This window comes from Delphinapterus leucas, chromosome 5 (assembly GCF_059928025.1).
Source record: "Delphinapterus leucas isolate spDelLeu-1000000601 "Yukka" chromosome 5, BTC_Dleu_Yukka2, whole genome shotgun sequence".
Lineage (NCBI taxonomy): Eukaryota > Metazoa > Chordata > Mammalia > Artiodactyla > Monodontidae > Delphinapterus > Delphinapterus leucas.
This window is the reverse complement of record NC_143133.1, coordinates 38,146,300-38,166,992: the sequence shown is the minus strand read 5'-3', so window position 1 is coordinate 38,166,992 and position 20,693 is coordinate 38,146,300. Positions and strand designations below refer to the sequence as shown.

Genomic DNA, 20,693 nt, shown 5'->3' with positions numbered 1-20,693 from the left:
GTTCCCCCCCCCCACGGTACTGGAGTCCAAGAAGCAAGAGAAAATGGTGGCATTACGTAAGCTCACTCCATCTCCAGGTTCTCCCACAATCACTGTCTTGTCTGACCCTCGAAACAACCTACGTGGTAAATAAGGCTCTGGACTTCAGGTCTGATCTTCCCCCACCTTTAAAAGTGAAAATATTGAGACTCCGAGAGGTCAGAGGACTTCCTCGCCCAAGGTCGCGCAGGCTAGGTAAAGGAGTCAGGAGAGTTGGGATTCGAACCTGAGTCTTCAAGGTCATTTCGTTCACTGCTGCTTTCAAAAGAGAACGAATTTGGACGCTGGAGATCTGAGCTCCTTTTCTGCTCCTGGACTTTGAGCTCCACAAGGGCAGGGAGCAAAGACCCCCTCCGCTTGGACCCAGCGCGGGCACACAGCAGGGGCCCACCACCGCTCTGCTGGGCCAACAATGTAAGCGGAATCAGTTCTTTTGCAGGGAGGCTCCGGAGCTTGCGGACATCCAGGCCAGGCATGGGCATTGTGCGCAGTGGATGTGGACGCGTTCGGGCGAGCTCAGAGTCCAGGACCAGGGCTCGGCTGGGTCTTGGGCTCCGCGCCGCGCTGAAACCTGGTGAGGGCGGGCGCAGCTTTAGGGACCTCGGGCGCCAGCTGCGCTCCAGCCGAGCCTCTGTACGCACACTGCGCACGCGCGGCGCCGCCAGGCTCCGCCCCCCGAGTAGGGACCTACAGCGGGCGGCCGCGGAGGCGGCAGCGGTGGCCTGCGGCCGGCGGTGTAGACGCCCCTTCCCGGGACCGGGACCCGGCTCGGTGAGTTGCTGAGTGGGAGGACTAGGGTGCCGGGTCCGCGTGCGCGGGGCAGGCGGGGCCGGGCGGGGCCGGGGTGCGGAGGGGTGGTGCGGAGCCGTGCGGGGCAAGGACAGGACGAGGCCGCGCCGGGCAGGCAGCCGGGGCCGGGTGGTGCGGGGCTCGGCCCCGCGTGCCGGAGCCGCCGGCCGGCGTCTTGGCAGGAGGCCCCGGGGCAGACGGGTCTCGGCAGCGGGCCCCGGGATGGGTGCGGAAGAGAGGGCGGCGGCCTGGAGGGGAGGGGAGGGGGCGCCGGGCCGGGGGTGGGGGGAAGGACGCCCGGCAGGGGGCTCTCGCCGGGCCGGGGACAGGGAGTACGGACTTCGGGGTCCGGGGGTGGCGGCGGGTGCGCAGCCGGCGACCCCCGCTTGACCGCCTTTGTGCCGCGGCCGCGACCCTGTAGGCTCGCCCCGAATGCGCCGGGTCGCGACCCTAGGCGGCGGCGTCCGGGCTGCGGGACTGCCAGTGTGGAGCCGCCGAGCCCGGCCTCCTCCGCCCGCCCCCAGCGTTTTAAATGATGCATCTCCTGGGAGAGTTCCTACCGGTCGGCTCCGAGCAGGAAGTGTCGTCAGGAGGCCATTTTTAAAGCCTCCTGCGGGCCTCGGAGGTCAGCGTTGACGTGGTCCGGTTTTCAGTGGTTAGAAGAAACCCCTGCGACCCCTGGAAGGGGCCCGGACGACCCCTGGGGACGAGGCTGTAAACCCACTGTATTTGCGCCTTCCCTTCCTAGCAGCCTCGCTGTGAGACGTGGACGGCCTTGGATAACGTGTACCGTCGGTGTGTGTGCCAACAATAAACTTGAAAACCAGACTGGCATTGTCTTTCCTTGGGAGTTTTGGGGCATGTGCCCGGGGATGGTGAGGGTGTAAAGGGAGGATAAAGATGAAGGTGTGACTCGGTTCTAAATGCTGATGTCACTCTTTGTGGGATCTCCCCCATCTCAGCTGCCCTTTTATCTTGTTGCCTTGGGGTCCTTGGGCAGTTTGAGGCCAGGAAACCACGCAGGGTGCAAAAGAATGAAAATGCCTAAATCGGAAAGGGAAAGCCAAAAGAGAGAATGAAAGAAAACACTTAAATTCCTCTGTATATGTTGGTTATTCCGTGTATCCCGTGAAAATACGCTTGATTTTAAAAACTGGGATAATGAACAGTTGATCAACCTAACATGAAAAATTAGAAAGTGAAATACTGAGCACTGTGTCCTGATTAAAAACAAACGTCTACACAGCTCAACTGTTGTGTTGGATCCCTTAAACATTATCCCTTAAGCTTAGAATTGAAGTCACCAAGAGTGAGAAAACCGTGGTCTCCAGGAACAGGCAGTACTTCCTATAAAAGAGCAGAGAGAATCGGAATGTATTTCTTTATCTCTGTCTGAGTCAGGTATGCAAAGTTCATTCCAACCCCTGATGTGTGTGCACAGCAGGAGATACTGGCCCAGCAATTGGCAATTTAAAAACCAATATCCCAATATAGTCTATTTAGGTAGAATACAAATGTTTGGCTTTTTTAAGTTATATCGACGTTATCTTTAACCTAGGATGCATTTTTTAAATTTGTTTTTCTTTCTTAATCTTGGATCTAACATAGCCTTGTAAAATAACACTTTTGTAGGTATCCAGTTTTGTTGTGCTGTTAAACATTCATTGTAAGGTGCGTTGTGAAAACAGACAAAGGAGGGCATTATTTTATTTATTGGGCCTCCTCCCTGATTTTTAAAAATCTAGTAATAGCAATTAAAAAACACACATCTGTCTACTGGTCTATTTGCTTTAAAGGAAGGGGATCTGGACCAGTTTAAGAGGAAAAGAAAGAGCAAAGAACATTGTTATTGTCGCCAGGAAGGCTGATGTTTCTTTCATTCATTGACTCCATTCAGCCAGTGCTCATTGAGTGCCTTGTGTGACCAAGCCCTGTGCTGTTGACTGTGATAAACAGGGTCCTCACCGGTGATGTTTCTCAGTCTTGATTGTTCTCAAGCTGCCGGGCATAGACTACATTTTCTTTGTTCACATATTCAGACTTGGCCAGCTACAATCTCCATGTTCCATCCTGGGAGTGAAAGTGGCTAGAGCCCCCCAGATGGAGACATTCTCATCATAGGGTGGGGAGTGGGGAGGCATCAGAATCACCTGCGAAGAATTTAAGGCACAGGCCCTGAGCCCGCCCCAGGAAAAGAACAATCTGATTCATTCATTCACCTGAGTCCTGGGAAGCCTTTCTTCCCTTTTCTTTTAAGCTCCCTTGCTTGAGAAGCACTTTGGGGGCTCATTCCCCTTATTTTCTAGAAAAGTGCATGAAGAAACCAAGGCTGCACGGGCCCAACACTTAAACCCAAGTGTCTGGCTTCTGTTGCAGGGCCCTTTGTGCGCTGCCTCGCTGCCTCCCGGGGTTCTGAGCGTAGAAGCCTATGCCAGGGCCTGAGGTTGACACCGGCTGGGACTCGGTGCCTGAGAAGAGAAGGAAGAGCCCCTGGGACTCTCCGTGCTTTTGACTCGGTCAGCAGCTCAATGGCTTCGGGCAGGCAGTAAGAACGGTGCCCAACTATGACTGCAGCTCACAGCCCTCACACAGCAGGGTAGCAGAAAACACAGCGTTTAGTCTAGATGCCAGCTGACCAACTCCATGACCTCAGAACAGCCACAGTACCTCCAGATCTTACAAGAAGCAGGTAATTGCAGGTAATTGGTACTTTGAGGAGTAATGGATGTAATGTGTGAATCTGCCTTCTCACACACCCCTTCCACCTGACTTGGGCCACGGTGCTCCAGGATTGGCAACACAGCCAGCCACTGAGAGCATCCCCATCAGGTCACTAGTGTAGCATTTACCACTTTACTGAAACCACCCGTTCCCCTCTCTCCATCTCCTGATCACACTCCTTAGAGACAGCAGCCTGCGGCGGGTGTCGGGTAAACAGCCCTGGCTCATGCCCATTGTGCTCACACCATGCCAGGCGCATTTCAGTTTCCAAGAATCTGCAGAGTGGTTACTGCCCTTACACACTCCACAGACAGCATCAGTGATGATGTTTCCAAGGTCAAATGGCTAATAAGCAAGGGTAGGAGCCAGAGTCTCCCTGCCTGCTCACACCATTACAGTTCAAGGCAGTGGCCTTGCCTCCCCTCCAGGCACCCAAGGGTGGATTGGATTGGTATATAAAAGATTGCACAGGAGTGCTGATAATGACCCTGGCCATTCCCCCATATGCTCCTCTCTACCTGTAATGTCCGGTGGTGATTCTCAACCTTGGCTGCACATTAGAACCACCTGGGAAGCTTTTAAAACTCCCAAAGCCTTCCACCCAACACAGTGGAGCCCAGGCATCATTATTTTTAAAGCTCCCCAGGTAAATTCTCTGTGCAGGAGGGTGACTAAACATCATAGGGACCTCTTTAAATAAGTTTAACATCCTGAACATATTATGATAAGTTGATTACCTTAATTCAGCCAAGGTTAAGAATCACTGATTTAGAATTGTCTCAATTCTTCTTTGTTTAATTATAGTTTTTATTAAACTCTTGCTCCATTTCTTCTACAAAATTTTGATTTTAAGGCAAAAGTGGGGGGGGAGTACAAAGACACATTTGTCCTTCATTTTTATCACCTTTAGAGACCTGAAGTTACTAGGTGTGTTTAATAACATAGAATTTTGTAATATTGCTTTTGTAGTACTACCTTGTTTTTACCTTTTTTCAAAAATGCTAACAAGTGCATATTTGCCTCTTAAATTTTTTTCCATGTATAGAACTGTAAGTTTTAGACTTTAAAAACTCTAGCACTAAAAAAAAAAAAAAAAAAACTCTAGCACTAGTCATATTCTTTCTTTAGAAATGTTGTCTCTTATTTAAACTATTAAAAAAAAGCTATAATAATAACTTCCTTTGTTCTCTGGTGTAGCTCCAGTTCACATGCTCAGCAGTGTCATTCAGTCCCAAGGTAACTCCCTTTGTAGACTGGAGGGTGGGAGAGAAGATCCTCACCTCCAGCCAGAGCACTCAGCCAGAGAGACCTTTATCTCATTAGGCTCGTTTGTTAAACTAAGATTCTGCTTCTCTGGGATTACTGGACTCTTCTACATTGGAAGGAATCTTAAACAGAAATATGTTGACTTATTTGTTGTCAAAACATGTAGTTTGCCTGCCGAGCATAAGGCTACCTGCTAGCTGCATTATACCATTTCCTCACATCAGCCATGTAAATCAGGCATTATTCCCGTTTTACAAGTGAGGAAACTCAGGCTCAAAGAGGTTGAGTCCAGAATGACACGGCTTCTAAGTCAAAAACCTAGGTTTCAAACCTTGCTCCTGAGACCCCAAGGTGATTGCTCTTTTCACTCTATTGCACTTTTCATCTGGAAAGCTGAGGAATCAGAACAGGGGCTCTTGGTCAGCCTTCTTGCCTCTTTGTGTGCTGCAAGCATTACACTTGGTTTCAGAAGGAAATCTAAGATCTCAAAGGTGTACATTTGTCAGCAACATTTGGAAGTATTTTTTGCCATCAAGATGGCCATCAGTTTTCAGTTCAGTCATTTCAAGTGCAAGATAGATTAGCAAAAAGAAAATACTTCATTGATGTTTTTCATTGTTTAGATCTATTTACCATTCAGTTCAATTCTGATTCTTCGTAATTGTCTGGAAAAGTTCTTGCTGAGTGAGGCAGCCGTTTCTTCTTAAATACTAACTTAACTGGAGAAATGTTGGCAGTTTACATACCTAATGTTGCATTGTTTCACTGATCAGGTATCACTCGTTTACATGCTAATGGTCATTTAGGGGTAGAATGTTTTAAAATTTTGGTTACTAGGAAACGTTAGTTAGACTAGCCTTTGCTATCTGTGGCTAAATAGACAAAAGGAGCAGAGAGAATTTTGGAGTGCATGTGCCACCAGACTGAGTGCTTTGCATGCATGATCCTAGTTTGCTTCTCCTGATTACCCTCTAAGTTTGATGATATTAAAGCCTATTTCCTTTCCTGACAATAAGTAGAGAGAAATCACTTGCTTAAGGACCCAGCAAATAAGGGGCAGAATCAGAGTTTAAACGACAAACCTGCCAACTCCATTTTCCCTCTGCTCCTCATGGGTGGAGCAGCTATACATTCCTGCCCTAGCCGTGGATATGGTAGAAGCCACAATGAAAAGATTTCTGGAAGAGCTTCCTAAGTTTGCTTCAATGTCCAAAAGATACAGTCAGTCAACTAAAATTTGCTGAGTTTGCTGGGCATCTCTCATGAACAAAAGCTGTATGTGATGATCCATGTAGCATGCACATGATTTAATTGTCCAGCCACTTTTTTTAAACTTTTCTCATTAACATCTGGTGTGGGGACACATTCATTTGCTACAGGGATTCACAGTTCAACTGGGCTTGGAGAGGAAAAGGTCGTTCGGTAACTATCAATAGATTATATGTAAACCTAAATTGTAATGAGCACTCTTGTAGTTAAAGCAGCTTTTCCATGGTGATTATAATCACCTGTTGGCCCCTCTGCCACTAAGGCAAGGTGGATGGTTTGGCCCTAGAGGTAAATTGTCTTTTAGGCTGTACAGCCAAGCAACTATAATTAAAATCATAAAATGAGAGTCACTGTGTAAAAAGCAATTCCCAGGCAGCAAAGAAGCCTGTATTTTAGCCCCTTGGACTATTTGTGTGCTAGGCATTATTTCTTCTATTTTCTTCATAAAAAAGGGAGAAGAATACTCTTAATAGTTTCATGTGTAAGTAACTTATATAAGCACTTATAGTCACACTGTCCCATTTAATCCTCACGACAACCTTGTGAGGTAGGTGCTGTTATTGTCTGGTTTACAGGTGAGGATTCAGACGGTTTGCTCCAGGTCAGACATCTAGAAGGCAATGGGACTGGGATCTGAAACCCTGTAATCTGACTCCGTGATCTGTAGCTTTAAACACTATTTTCCTGCTTATTGCTCTTCTGATTCTGTTGAGCACTTGATGTTTTCGGTATTTAGAAGTCAAATGCTTCCTTTTTAATAAAAACTTACGCAACCTTCATGATTTTTATAGCCCTAAATGTCACTGGTTTCCAACAAACTGTTTTTCTCCATCTGTCCCCATGATAAATTTTTAAGAAACCAGGCCAGGTGAGCTCAGAGGCAGAAGGAAAACCCACCAGTAGTGGATGCTGCCCTTAGGCTTTTTCCCCAGAAAAGACAAGACTCAGTCTAGAGGAAGCACACTTGTCACACATTGTGCCCCTCCTCTCTGTGTGTGGAAGCCGCCTTTGTCTGATGCTGGAGATAATTCTGCGTTAAAAAGCTCACTTTTTGCTGTTTAAAAGCAGACAACTTAACATTAAGTAGCTATTTTATTATTGTGTCCAGAGTTAATAATATTAAGTATTTTCTGTGTTTTCGAGAACCTTCCTAAATGAACTTTAAAAAATGTACGTCTCTAGTTCTAGGAGGTCAGATGCAGAGGTTTTGTAACAGGTGTTGTGAGTGTGGAAGGTAGGTGATCACCGACACTGGTGTTAATCCTGATTGATTAGTGCCCCCAGCACCTGGCACACACACGGCCCTTTATCTACAGTGTTTCATGTAATCCTTGGTCATCAGTCCACTGGACAATCTGCCAAGAGGACCCAGCTTCACAGGTGGTTGTACATGAATGTGAACCAGGGAGAGAAAGGTGTATGGAAGGAACAAGGTCTTGGGAGCCCATTTACTCAGGTGTGCTTAGTGTAGCCTCAGGAGTGTCCAAGTATAAATGCCAACATCAAAGCCATCTGAGTTCTTCTGTGCCACTGCATCCATTTACTGCTGTCTTGGGGTGCTACATCTGAGATCTTTTTCACCCACAACTAGCTCCACATGTTGCAGTGGCCAAAGAGACCTTTGTCTGCTTGTTTTGAAGAAGCCTGACGTCTTTGTCACCTGGACGGAGGGAAGTAGCAAGGTAGAAACATGCGTTATTTTGAGAATGGTTTAAAAGCCAAGAAGGCACTTTCAAACAGGTGACGTAATTGGGTCATGGCCTAGTGTCTTGCCTCCCCATTAAACTGCATTTGCTAATCACAGCCTCATGCTTCATATTGACACTTGCTTCTGTGGATTCCTAATTCAAAATAACTGCTGAGATGGTTTTGCAGAAGCACCACCAGGAGGCTTCTGCATTACTGAGGCACCAAGCGGGCTTGGTTAGTTCTCTAGAGAGAACTCTCCTCCAGCAGGATGCTCTCCTCTTCTTGCTAAGGTATGTGATTTTATCGTTCAGTCTGAGATTTCAAGTCTTCAGTTCCAGGAGGAATGACACCTCCAAGTTTTAAAAGGATTTGGAGAGAAAATGGCAAAACTGCCTTTTGTGATTTTTTTTTTTAAAGAGTTGGTAAGCAGGTTGTACCAGGCAAGTAAGTTACTTTCTTTTCTTTCCTCCCCCTCTTTTTCCCTCCCTCCCTCTTTCCCTTCTTACCTCTTCTTCTCTTGCTTCTTTTCTCTTCTTCTTCTTCCTCTTCTCTTCTTCTCCCTCAGGATTATGAGGCTGGTAGATCAGACATGTACATATCAGCTGATACGCACCTCTTGTGAACAGAATTGAGACAGGAAGGGAGCAGGTTAATGACTGGTCTATCAGGGATTAAGTTGTTTGTAGCTCCAAGGTCAGGATATAAGGAAGTTACAAGGAGGTTGGTTTCAGTTTTATTTAAGGGTAAATTCTGGCCAGTAATAACTGTGAAAATAAAATTAGCTGCCTGAAGAGAGAAGGAGTTTGGCTCATGGTAGTATTAGAGCATCAACTGCATGACCAACTGATGAAGATGTTTTAAAGGATTGAAATGTTGCTGGAAGTTTCAACCAGTGATTTCTGATGCTGGCTTTTCATCAGAATTATATGGAGTCCTTTTACAAACCATAAATGTCTCTTCTCCTTCCCTCTCCCACTAAGATTCATGAGCTTTGGGATGAAGCCCAAGAATGTCTATTTTAGCTCTGATTCTGCAGCTCCTCCAGATTCAGGAACCACTGGACCAGATCCCCTTAAAGCTTCTTTTCAGCCTCTGCATTCCTTGGGCCAGTGGTTTTCTTAGGCTCTGGCTGCAGCCATTGCTTCTTCTATTTTAGCAGGACGGAGATGCCAACTTGAACATGTTGACAATAGTAGCATTTTTAGATGATAAAAAGTCTGCAACTTCAGGGCTAAGCATTCATCTATGTGAGCACAGATGAGTGAGCAGATACAAATGGGTGGCTGGCTTGAGGTCACTTCATTAGTGCAGAAGTTCTGGGTATCACTTCTGTCTCCTTTCACTAAAGCCAGTTTACAAATCCAGAAAGTGAAGTGCGTCAGCGTCTCCCAGTGACTCATTTGAAAGCTCTGCCTGCTGTATATGTACCAGGAGTACAAAGGAAAATGACTGTCCTTGTCTTTGCCCATGCCTGTCAGTTTGCAGTTTGAGGCATCCACGTGTCCTGTCCTGTGCACAGTCCCCCTGCATAGGTGTGTGTTTGAACATTGAGGGGATAGGTTTGCACCTTGCAACCCCACAGGCCTCTGCCCGCTTGGTGTGTATTACATACACACTTGGGGTGGGGCAAGTCTGATTGTGTCCCTAGGTGCTTGTGATTGCATGCTGGGAGTTGTTTTTGAAAGGAGGCAACCGTCTTTTGCAAAAGCAAAATAGGAAAAGATACTACTGCAAAATAAAATAAAGATTGTCATCAATGTGGTACGTTCTTAACGGTGCTTTCCAAAAATGTTTTTAAAGGCAGGTTGTATGCTAGATCTGGATACGCAATAATTGTTTCTCTCCACCCCACAGCAAGACCTTCTGCTCCCCCAGGTCGGCCTTTCAGACTTACTTTGTACAGCTCTTGGCCTGTTAGCAGGGTGCCAGAAGGAAGCTGCTAATTCCCATTCGTATCGCTGCCCATCGTTGAACAAGCACTTACTGAGGCCTCTGTGCGCCTCTTGACATTCAGGGAAGTGTTTTAAAATTTTAAAAGTGTTGTCTTGTATTCTTTAGCGTTTTAGTCGTCATGGCAGGACTGTGGAAGAGGTTGGATAAGTATCCGTAATTCTTATTGCCAGATGAAAAAACTGAGGCTCAACAGGTTGAAAGTGGTTTTTTTAAGGTCATAAAAGAAAGGCTTTTAGCAGGTCCCAAACTAGGACTGTTTAGTTCTGTGTATTCTGAAAAAAGAATGCATAGTTACAAATAATTACCTATTTTTATGTAAAAATCACTGCATTACGCATATTGTGGTATTGGCTCTAGAAAACAGGAGCTGCATTCCAGGCCGCCTTCCTCCCTCCCCTGTGTCCTTGCTGCCATGGTTTCACCCTCTGAGACTCCGGTCCCTGTAGCAGCCGGAGGCAGTGGCTGGAATATAGATCAGATCATGTCATGTTCTGTTGCTGCTCCAGTCTCTCCCCGGGTCTCCTCCTCACGTGGGGAGAAGCCACATCCTTATGATGCTGCACCATGGATCTTCCCCTGACCAGTACCCTCCGCCCTTTCTTGCTCATTGTCCCCCAGCCTCAGCCTCCTTGCAGTTACTCAAGTGCTCCAGGCCCACTTCCCACAGAGCTTCCCCCTCCCTCAGCTTGAAACGCCCTCCTCCCAGGCTGCCCCCGAGGTCTCTGCTCCAACATCAGCTTCTCTTGAGGCCTTTCCTGACTCTCCACGCCCCAGCCCTACAACTTCATCACATAGTTACGCCCTGTCCCCCTTGCCTGGCTTTATGGTTTGTTTTCCCCAGCCACTTGCCACCATCTGCCAAATAAATATACAGTTTGTCTCCCCTCTCTGTACCATTGTGAGGGGAGGGACGGACTTGCTTCTGGTCACTGCCCTGTAGCGCCTAGAACAGTACCTGACACCTGATAGATGCTCAGTAAGATGTTGAAGGAATAAGTATTTGTCTACCTAGTATTATCAGGATAGTATTGTCTTCTTACCACTTGTGAAAGCAAATGGGGCACATGAGAGAGAGAGTTGGGATCCACCCCATAACATAGAAACAAATGGACACCTGAGCCGGAGCCCTGGGTCTACCACTGGTTAACTTGTGCGTTTAGAAACTAAAATGCCAGCCTCCTAAGGTTTTAGTGAGGCTTTTATGAAATTATACCTGTGAAGTTGCTAGAATGCTCTCAGTGACCCTTAAAAATAACTCACTCAGCAAAGGCTATTCTGAATGACTGCCATGATTACCCCAGTATATCTGTGTTTATGGTTGGCCTAAAGTAATGACTTTTAGAGGGGCGGAGTTTGAAAATGTTTTCAGTTTAGGCTGGTTATTTGCCAGTTCTGTTGTACTGTGTGTCACTGTGTTCCAAGATAGTAGGTCAAGATTTAGCATAAAATCCCCAAGATCACTGAAATATTAGGGTAAATTTGGAAATACGTTAGCTAAACCTTAAGTTCATGTATTAATGATGCTTTGTGATATCTTTTTTTCCCCTTTAGTGTTGCCTGGAATATCAGAGAATTGGAAGCAGTCATATTTTGGGATCATGACCTACTCTGGTGGTTTGTGAATAAAGATAATATGTTCCTGGGAAGCCAGCTACAAAGTATACTGAAGGATGCTTCCTAAGAGTTTTATCATGTCTTTCTGGATTTCAATGGCCTCTTTTTAGAAATGCAAATGAAGAAGATGAAGGATAGTGGACAGCAGTTATGGACTACACAAGTGGATGACGGACACAGTTCCTCGACCATGTCGCCCAAACAGCCTAATGCTAATCGAGCGACTCGCCCAGATAGACAAGAAGCTCAGACTCTTTTGTATCAAGTCTCTGAGGCAGAGGCTGCCATGATGACCGTTGCTACATGCGTAAAGTGTAAAAGTGTGTACAAGATTCCGCTTCAGGATCTGAAAAAGGATACTGGCCAAAGCCAAAAGGAGGACAAATATGTTTGCTTCAAATGCAGCCTAGGTGTGGCCCCTCCCCATTTCCATTTTGTGAATAATCACAGTGCTACTCACATAGGAAATAAACCAGAAACCATCTCAAGTTCTGTCAATAACAAATTTAGGGTAAGGAACTTTAAGCCAGGCAAATACTATTGTGATAAATGTCGATTTTCCACGAAGGACCCTCTGCAGTACAAAAAGCACACACTTCAACATGAAGAGATTAAATTCATTTGTTCTCACTGCAGCTACATTTCCTACACTAAAGGGGAGTTTCAGAGGCACTTGGTGAAACACACAGGCATTTTCCCTTATCAATGTGAGTATTGTGACTATGGTGCTATTAGAAATGACTACATTGTCAAACACAGGAAGAGAGTCCACGAGAAGGCTGGTGGAAAACGGCTGCCCAAAACCATTGCCAAGCTGGAGCCAAAAAGAATCAGTGCCTCCAAGCAAAACCCAGAGCTTTTAAAAGCTTCCAGTCCAAGGACTGCGTTTCAAAATAACTTGTCAGATCAGCTTTCAGCGTTCTCCCTCCATTCAAATAAAGACAGAATGCACAACATAATGTTATTACCTGAATCAAAGGAGTACCAAAAAGATGTCGTGTGCATTCCAAATAAAGTGACGCTGTCAGAGCCCAATGAAGTCAACCTGTTTGAGAACAAAAGTGTGGAGGTGGAAGTGTTATCCCCTGCAAAGGAGCCTGTTCAGCCGGGAATGCCATTAACGGTTGTGGCACCAGCGGAACTGATCATCCCTGCAAACTGTTTAGCCCAGTTGATAGATGTGAAGGTTGTCAATGGAACACAGCAGCTTGTGCTGAAACTGTTTCCTCTGGAAGAAAGTAATTGCCTTGCCACTGGTGGGGGTGATGGAGGTAATTCTGAACATGTGACTAAAGAGAAAGATTCAGGCGAACAGGAAAAAATGGCTTCTGCAGAACAAACAAAGTCACTGATGATCGAAGGGAATGTTGGAAAACTTGCAGGCATCAATAATCTTCAATCATCAGTTCAGAAACAACTTAAAAACGTGAAGTGGGTAAGGTCTTATGACTTCTTCACCTCAAATTCTAGCGTGTGCAGTGGTGGAGGATCCTTTCTCAACCCTGATAGAGTTGAGGGTTTGCAGAAAAAAGGTTATACATATCCACAAAGAACTGCTCTTCCTTCCATTGCCTTAAAAGGTCATTCTCCATCATCTCTAATAAAAAATGGTATTTTAAGTGGTCTTGGAACTACGTCAAACTCTTTTCCATATAAAGCTGCCTTTTCTTTTACTGAAGATAGAAGAAATTTACACAGTGACTCACAGCAGTTATTTCCTCTTGCTGCATCGCCTGCAACCATTTCCTTCTCTGGAGAAAAGGACTCACTGCCCCTAAGTAAAAAGGACGTGGAATCTAGAAATGAGATCAGTTTTCCTGTAAAAATGGTTCCCCCTAATAGGAAGCTGAAAGATAACCAGACACAGGAACACAAGGCAGTTTCAAATACTGGCCAGATTTCCTCTCAACATAAAAGTGAGTATTTACACATAAACGTAACGGGAGAAGATGGAGTCAGACCTCAACAGTCTGGGGATAAACCTTTGGATTTAAAGAATTCTGTAAAGGCTAATGACTCCTTCGAAGGCCCAGTCATCTCATCAGTGTTTTCTCTGAGCTCTGGATCTGAAAACGTCCCTGAGGGCGTTAAGTGGAATAGTTCAACGTCCAAAATAAAGTCAATTGAACTCTTGCGCAGAAAGATAGCCCAGTTAATTGAATCCTGTGGCAAGCCTTCATCTTTGGCTGCAAGTAATGCACATCATCGTTCTGTAGGGAAGGCACCTAAGGTCACTTCCAAAGCTGCCTCTGAAGGTATTCAGGAAATTAACGTGTCATTTACCAGCACTGGCTATTCTGCGGGTACTCTCCCGAAACCTCAGGATGACGTTGGTATTAATGGACAGCTTACTCAACAGCAGATATATCCGCATCTTGTAGAAGGCAGCAGTGGGAAAAGCGAGAGCGGAGTAGCCAGGAAGCCACATTTGGCTCCTCCAGTATTGATCCCGAAGGGGGCTGTGCTGAGGGTTCTTAATTCCTCTGAGAATTCCCACGTTATAGAGGCTACATGTGAAGCACCTGTCAGCATCCCCTGCAGTGAGACACAGTTAATAAAACCCATTCCGTTCTGCCCAGTGAAACAGACAGACTTGGACTTACAGTCTTCGACGAGTGAAAGTGGCCCAGTAGACATGTCCCAGAATCATGATCTATCTCTTTGGGCTAAATCAAGAAAAGAGAGTGCAAATTGTAGCACCATGCTTAAAAAAACTGGACTCCTGCACGGACAGCAAGGAAGCGGTGAAATAAGTAAGCAAGGGAAACTGTTTTCCAGAAGTCTTCCTGTAAGTAAAAATAAAACCAAACAAGTCAGCTCATCCAAGAAGAAAAGCAAAATTCAGGCTGATCCCAGCCGCTGTTTCAAGGATCCTTCCATTTTTCAGGTTGCAAGACAACTTCGACTGATAGCAGCTAAACCAGACCAGTTGATCAAATGCCCCCGTCGGAACCAGCCTGTCATCGTGTTAAACCATCCTGATGTCGACTCACCAGAAGTATCCAATGTGATGAAGGTAATAAACAAGTACAAAGGCAACGTCCTCAAAGTGGTCCTATCAGAGAGGACTAGGTGTCAGTTAGGCATCAGGCGGCATCATGTCCGGCTGACCTACCAGAACGTGGAGGAAGCCAATCAGATAAAAAGGCAAATGATGTTGAAAATGAAACTTAAAAAAGTTCATAAAAACAACTACCAGGTGGTGGATTCCTTGCCCGATGACTCATCACAGTGTATATTTAAGTGCTGGTTTTGTGGACGGCTCTACGAAGACCAGGAAGAGTGGATGAGTCATGGCCAACGGCATTTAATAGAAGCAACTAGAGATTGGGATGTTCTTTCTTCCAAGGGCAAATAAGTGAAAAATTGCTCTTGGAAGAAAATTGTTTTTCTTACTTTTAATTGATTCTGGTTTGGTTTGTTTGGTTTTGTGTCCCTCCCTGACTCTGTAGGATAATACTGCAGGGATAGGAGGTTGGTTCAGTCTTCAGGTCTTCCTGGGAATGTGGAGAGCCTGGCGTCTGAGCCTGGTGACTGGACATCAGAAGGTGTCTGTGGCCCCCGAGGAAGTGCACACAAATTCACGTGTGTGCATTTGTCTGGGGCGAAGGGAAACTTTGAACAGATTTTCAGTGGGATTTGAGACTTCCCTTTGGTCAGCAACCTTTTTCTGCATAGATAAAAATCATTTTAATCCATTCGGAGGGGCAAGTTTAGAATGTTTTACACATGCTCTTTATATAACAAAATGCTACTGAACAATTAAACCCAGGTCTTGGTGTACACATCCACTTTTTTTTTTTTTTTGCATTAACTCATCTCCTGAATATTTGGTACATAATGGAAAGTATATTTTCTACTTTGTTAGTTATCTTAAGTTTGGTTATAGAAAAGTGTCCCTTTTAAATCCCTCACCCACTCTGCAGTGTTGCTAAGTGCTCTCTGTAGCACAGAGAGTTGGGCTTTTGTTGATCCTTTTAAAGAATAATTCCAAAGGTTGGCCTGAATTTACTACAACAGCAGGTGTTGTTAGGGGAAGAAAGGAACATTTTCAGGCTTTTGCTTTCTTTTTAAATACCTTGATTTATGACAGCTGGGGAGGGAATGTGCCTTTTGGGAGGGAAAAAAAAGGAGAAGAAAGGGTCACAGAGGGAGAATATCTAAAATTATCTCCTGTTTGCCCTTACCACTCTCACAAAAGTCAAGTAAGTCATCAATTTAAAATGTGAATGAACAGGCATCTTTCAACAGAGATAAAGTTTGGGGAGACAAATCAAGATAGATAGGATTGTGACGAAAGTTGTAGCTTTAATGAGACTCTCAGTTTTCATTTGGGAACTCATCGCAGACCACGGGTGGAACTTGCACACTTTTCTTTCTTCCTTCATCACCAGTGGATCACAGACACTGTTCCCCGCCTCTGCCAGGTCTTATCCTGCTCTCCCTTGGTGGGTTTTCTGAACAGGCCCTCCTGTGAAATGAGATAGTTTCCCTGCTCACCTGTCCCTTTCCCTTGCTTGAGGCCCCTTAAGGTTTTCCCTGATGAAAATACTAAAAACAGGCAAGAATCAACAAAATGAACACCTCCCACCACCTCTGTTAAGCTTATAGGAACACTGTCCCTGGTTTTCATCAGTGCTACCAACCTGCTTCTAATTTATCTCAGCCACAGTCAGGCTTTCCCTGTTGCTCACCTTCCCTGGGAAGCAGCTCCGAGAACACTCCAGCTACCCCTCCACCAGCAGGAGTCAGGACTGGTGCTGGTCTCCACAGCACCTTCATGTGCACTAGAAAAAAGCCCACCCTCTGCACCATTGCGGCTGCTTGGGCAGATAGATGGCTTCACAAAAGCAGCTCAGGCTGGATTCTAGGCCTCCCTTGCCCACCCAGCGGGGAACCGACCATAACGCAGAGCGCACACAGCACAGCTACAAGGCAGCCCCGACTCACGTGTTTTCCTCCCTTTTAAAGACTCCTTCCTTAGGGAATTGAGGGCAGCGAATGAAACTGGGGGCTGTTACTAAATCTGAGAAAGGCGTGAGTGAGATTTCTGTTGTGTTGGGTAGTCAGTTAAGAGACTTCCTGATTTTTCTTTCCACGTGGGAAAGTCTTAGATTATCCTCTGATACATCAGATTGTAATTCTTTGTAGTTGGTTCTCATTACAGATATTCAGCATGGCTTGTGTATAGTTTAATACATGATCATTAAGTTGATTAATTGGTTTTTATTGAAATTTAAAACTTGGGTTTTTTTATATGTGTATATATATATATGTGTACACATATATTTTTTACCATATGAAAACTTGCAGTAGCTAATTTTCTGATTTCCTATTTTATAATGAAGTTATGTGGGCTGGAAAAATATAAAACATTTTATATTCTAGAAATAATTTATTTTGGAAGTACATTTTTATAATGGTCTGATCTCATTTTTAGAAAATGAAAGCACAGTAAGTGATGGGTCTGATTTATATGAACAAATGGGAGTAGAAACCCCGGTGGATCATTGCAGTACAGTATTTAGTCCCGGTGCATTTCTAGATGGTGCTTTTTGGGAAATGGATTGTGTGTACCGCTTCAGTACATAAAGGAGAGCATTCTTAAGTTTTATCCATGCACAGATCTGTTATTCACTCCCCACCCCAGCCCCCATCATGAAAGAAGGCTCTTAAGGTGTTGAGAGGCGAAGAAAAGGCTGTGCTTTATTATTTTTCTCCTTCTATACCTCACTGCTTAGTAGCATCTTTCCTGAAAGGCTAGACCATGACCTTTCAGGAAAGATAACCATGAATCAGGTCAGAGTGTTAAGTGTCAACATGAAACATTTACACTTTGCAGCATCAACTGTTTTTCAAGTGTTACCTAAAACTCAGCTTATGTACTTGTACAGAGGAAAATTTTGTGAGTAGAATATGTAGCTAGGCTTTTTGAGATTTCCAGAACTACAGTACTTTGTAAGGAATTCAGAGGGCTCCTGGAAGTCATAAAAAAAAAATGAGAAAGCAAAAAATGGCTGTCTTCCCTATATAAAGAACTTTAGAAAATAGCTTGTTAACATGTAGCTTAATGTCATGAAACGAACAAAATTGGAGAAGGTAGGGGCAGAACTGTGTTGAGTATTTGTCTACTCTTTCTTACCTTGATTTTGAAGGGTCTCTACTCAGTAAATGTTACTCATAGTACTTACTAAAATCATTTCTAACTTATTTTTTAAAATAGGTTTTCTTTGGGGGATAAGAAATGAGACAACATTGTTATATTTATGATATGACAGTGAATTTTTTTTTTAAAAGTATACTCAAAATAGATTCTGTTTTACTCAAGTTTTTATCCCCAGTCCAAAACACTTTGTGAGCCCCACTCATGGGCCAAGTGCTCTTGGTTAAGCTAAACTGAACACAATGTATTAACCCTCAAAAGTTCCATCCCTCTTTCTTAAGCCACCCCAGAAAATGAAGACGTGATGCCACTCAGCCTTTGGAATAATTTTTGAATCTGTTAACGTCAGTATGAGCAGAAAACAAAACATTGCATAACATGTTTTAAGCATTATTAAAAAGTCCTGCATTAACAGTTTGTGTGTCTGCTGCTCTGATTTTGAAACACGTATGTATATAGATAGAGAAGTTGGCATAAATTTTGTTAAATAAAGCAACTATAAAATTTTCTCTGTTCTTTGTCATTTCAAATGTTAAGCAAGTTGGCTATTAATTACACAGCCTGTCTTGTGTGATATATTTCTGAACCACATAAAGGCATCATTCTACATAATACAGGCGCTTTGAATTCCATAAAGGTATATTTTGAATTTGATGCACTGCTGGTTAACTAAGCATACCCTGAAATGAGGCCAGGTAACTTTGGTTTGCTTTGGCTTACATTCACAAGAGATGAGATGCTGGTTTGGGCAGCAGTGGCAGTTTTCATGCCATGGTCAGTGTCATCAGAGAATGTGTGTGGGTCCTGCCCTCCATGTGTAGCCTCTCAACTAAGTGGGGCTTGGGTGGAAGAGTTTCCAAGTAGTCAGTGAGCCTTCTGGGCCATTTGAGTGTAATTGCATGGCTAATGCCATCTATCCAAATACCATTGATTGTTTAAATCTGATTCTACACATACTTCAGAAGAAAGAGTATGAGGATATTTGGAGAGGGGCATTTAGTCCCTCATCTCATTCCCAGCACCCAAGGAGTCCAAAAAAGAAGAGCCTTAGACTTCAGTTGAATATTGGCAAACCCTAAGGAAAAGATAAAGAGGAGATGATAGGAATTGCTGAAATTCACCAATTTGGCTTATTTAGTATCTGAGTTGAGATGAGTCATCCTCTAATTCTATAGATCTAGTCTAACAACGTGTCACCTTTGGCTAGTTATTTAGGGGAGTAGCAATCAGAGAAGGCAGCAGAAGCCTGAAGGGGGATTTGTATCGGCCTGGACTTCAGGGCTGGCTATAGTGTGACTAGAATAGGGGAGGGGCAGAAACTGACTTCAAGGCCAAAGAGTTGGGAAATAGCAGTCACTAATCCACCTTTTATCGTTAAGAAAACTTAAGCTCGGAAAGGTTAACAACACCTGATTCACCAGGTTTACATGAAGATGAGTAAAGTAACGGATAGGACCGTGTTTTGGCAGGAAGCGCTGATACCCTTTGTATCAGCTTGATACAAAGGGTATCTGTAAAGCTCTTTGCTTTACAGTATATAGAGCCTTTTCTTGCCACAGGTGAGGCTCAGCATGCATTGCTTTCCTGAGGTTCCAACGTGTATCAGGCATATTCATTGGGATGAGACACCGTATTTGGAGATAGTCTTAGAGCAGTGCTGTCCAAGAGAAATAATATCCATATATGTAATCTTGACTTCCTACTAGCCACATTTAAAAGAGTAAAAAGAGCAGATGAGATCAAATGTTTTATTTGACCCAATACGTCTAAAATACTATTTAAGCATTTTTCAATCTCAACATAAAATCTATTGATATTTTCTCTAAAAACAGAGTGTGTATATAATATATATATATTCTATATACACACTTTTTTAAAGTCTTCAGAAATCCGGTATCTATTTTAAACTTAAAGCATGTTTCAATTCTGATGCTAAATTTTCAGTTAAAATGAGATGTAGTCCTACCAAAACACTTAAGTTGTGTTCAGTGGAAAGAATTTACACTGCCTCAGTTTTTTTAATTAAATTAGAAATTCAGGGAATTCCCTGGCGGTCCAGTGGTTAGGATTCTGCGCTTCTACTGCAGGGGGGAATGGGTTCAATCCCAGGTCGGGGAACTAAGATCCCACAAGCTGCGTGGTGAGGCCCCCCCCAAAATTTTTTTAATAAATTAAAAATTCAGTTCTTCAGTCACCCTAGCCACATTTCCAAGTGTTCATTACCCATATGTGCCTAGTGTTTATTGAATAGGACAGGACAAGGGAAAACATACTGTATTGTAAATATTAGCCTACTTGTCTGGTTTTCTTGATCAGAAGGATCGGGTTTCATTTATGTGTCTCTAAAATTAGGGCAGGACTTCCCTGGTGGCGCAGTGGTTAAGAATCCGCCTGCCAATGCAGGGGACACAGGTTCCATCCCTGGTCTGGGAAGATCCCACACGCCACAGAGCAACTAAGCCCGTGTGCCACAACTACTGAGCCTGCGCTCTAGAGCTCGTGAGCCACAACTACTGAGCCCACATGCCACAACTACTGAAGCCCGCACACCTAGAGCCTGTGCTCGGCAACAAGAGAAGCCACCGCAATGAGAAACCCGCACACTGCAACTACAGAAAGCCCGTGCACAGGAACAAAGACCAAATGCAGCAATCAATCAATCAATCTATAAAATAAATAAAACTAGGGTAGGCTAGGCTAGGTTTCACTCGCTTTTAGGGAATGCCAGTTCTGTGCCAGGCTCTGTATTAACGCCCAGCAAGCAGTTTGATTTCTAGATCTATCTATACCTTAAAGAAATGGTTGCACATGTGACTTTTTGAGGTTATTATTTACTTTGCAACCTTAGTTGGTCAACCAAACAAACGTTTATTTCTCATTCACACTGTATCCACGGTCTGTCAGGGACCCAGTCTGCTGGAGGGGCCTCTCTTGCAGCTGCACCATCTGAACCACTTGGGCTTCTCCATCACCATGACAAGGAAAAAACAGGAGAGGGTCTTGCATGGGTGGAAAACAAGGCACAACACTTCCCCTCATAACCCACTGCCCAGAAGTGGTCACACAACCTTCCAAAGGGGCTATGCAGCCCCACTATGCACAGAAGAAAACAACAGCCCGTCAACCACTGATGATTTCTGACCCACTGGATTGTAGGGTGAGTGCTGGAGGCGTGTGAAGGGCAGCTGCT

General features: G+C 44.5%; 1 protein-coding gene across 5 annotated transcripts; it reads left to right on the top strand.

Annotated features, from left to right (window-relative positions):
• The first annotated feature begins 604 nt into the window (after window positions 1-604).
• On the top strand, window positions 605-18,010 carry ZNF518B (zinc finger protein 518B). Of its 5 annotated transcripts, none has more exons than XM_022567001.3 (2): window positions 605-810; window positions 11,278-18,010. In XM_022567001.3, exon 2 carries the CDS (start codon window positions 11,453-11,455, stop codon window positions 14,696-14,698), a length of 3,246 nt encoding a protein of 1,081 aa, XP_022422709.2. In that variant the 5' UTR covers window positions 605-810; window positions 11,278-11,452; the 3' UTR covers window positions 14,699-18,010. The 5 variants fall into 5 exon arrangements, with proteins under 5 accessions (XP_022422709.2, XP_089767783.1, XP_089767784.1 ...); XM_089911657.1 differs by having other exon boundaries at window positions 9,628-18,010; XM_089911658.1 differs by lacking the exon at window positions 605-810 and adding an exon at window positions 1,139-3,517.
• The last annotated feature ends 2,683 nt before the right edge of the window (window positions 18,011-20,693 follow it).

Excerpts from the sequence above, each read along its gene's own strand:
- ZNF518B (XM_022567001.3), top strand. The coding sequence starts at position 11,453 with ATGCAAATGAAGAAGATGAAGGATAGTGGACAGCAGTTATGGACTACA.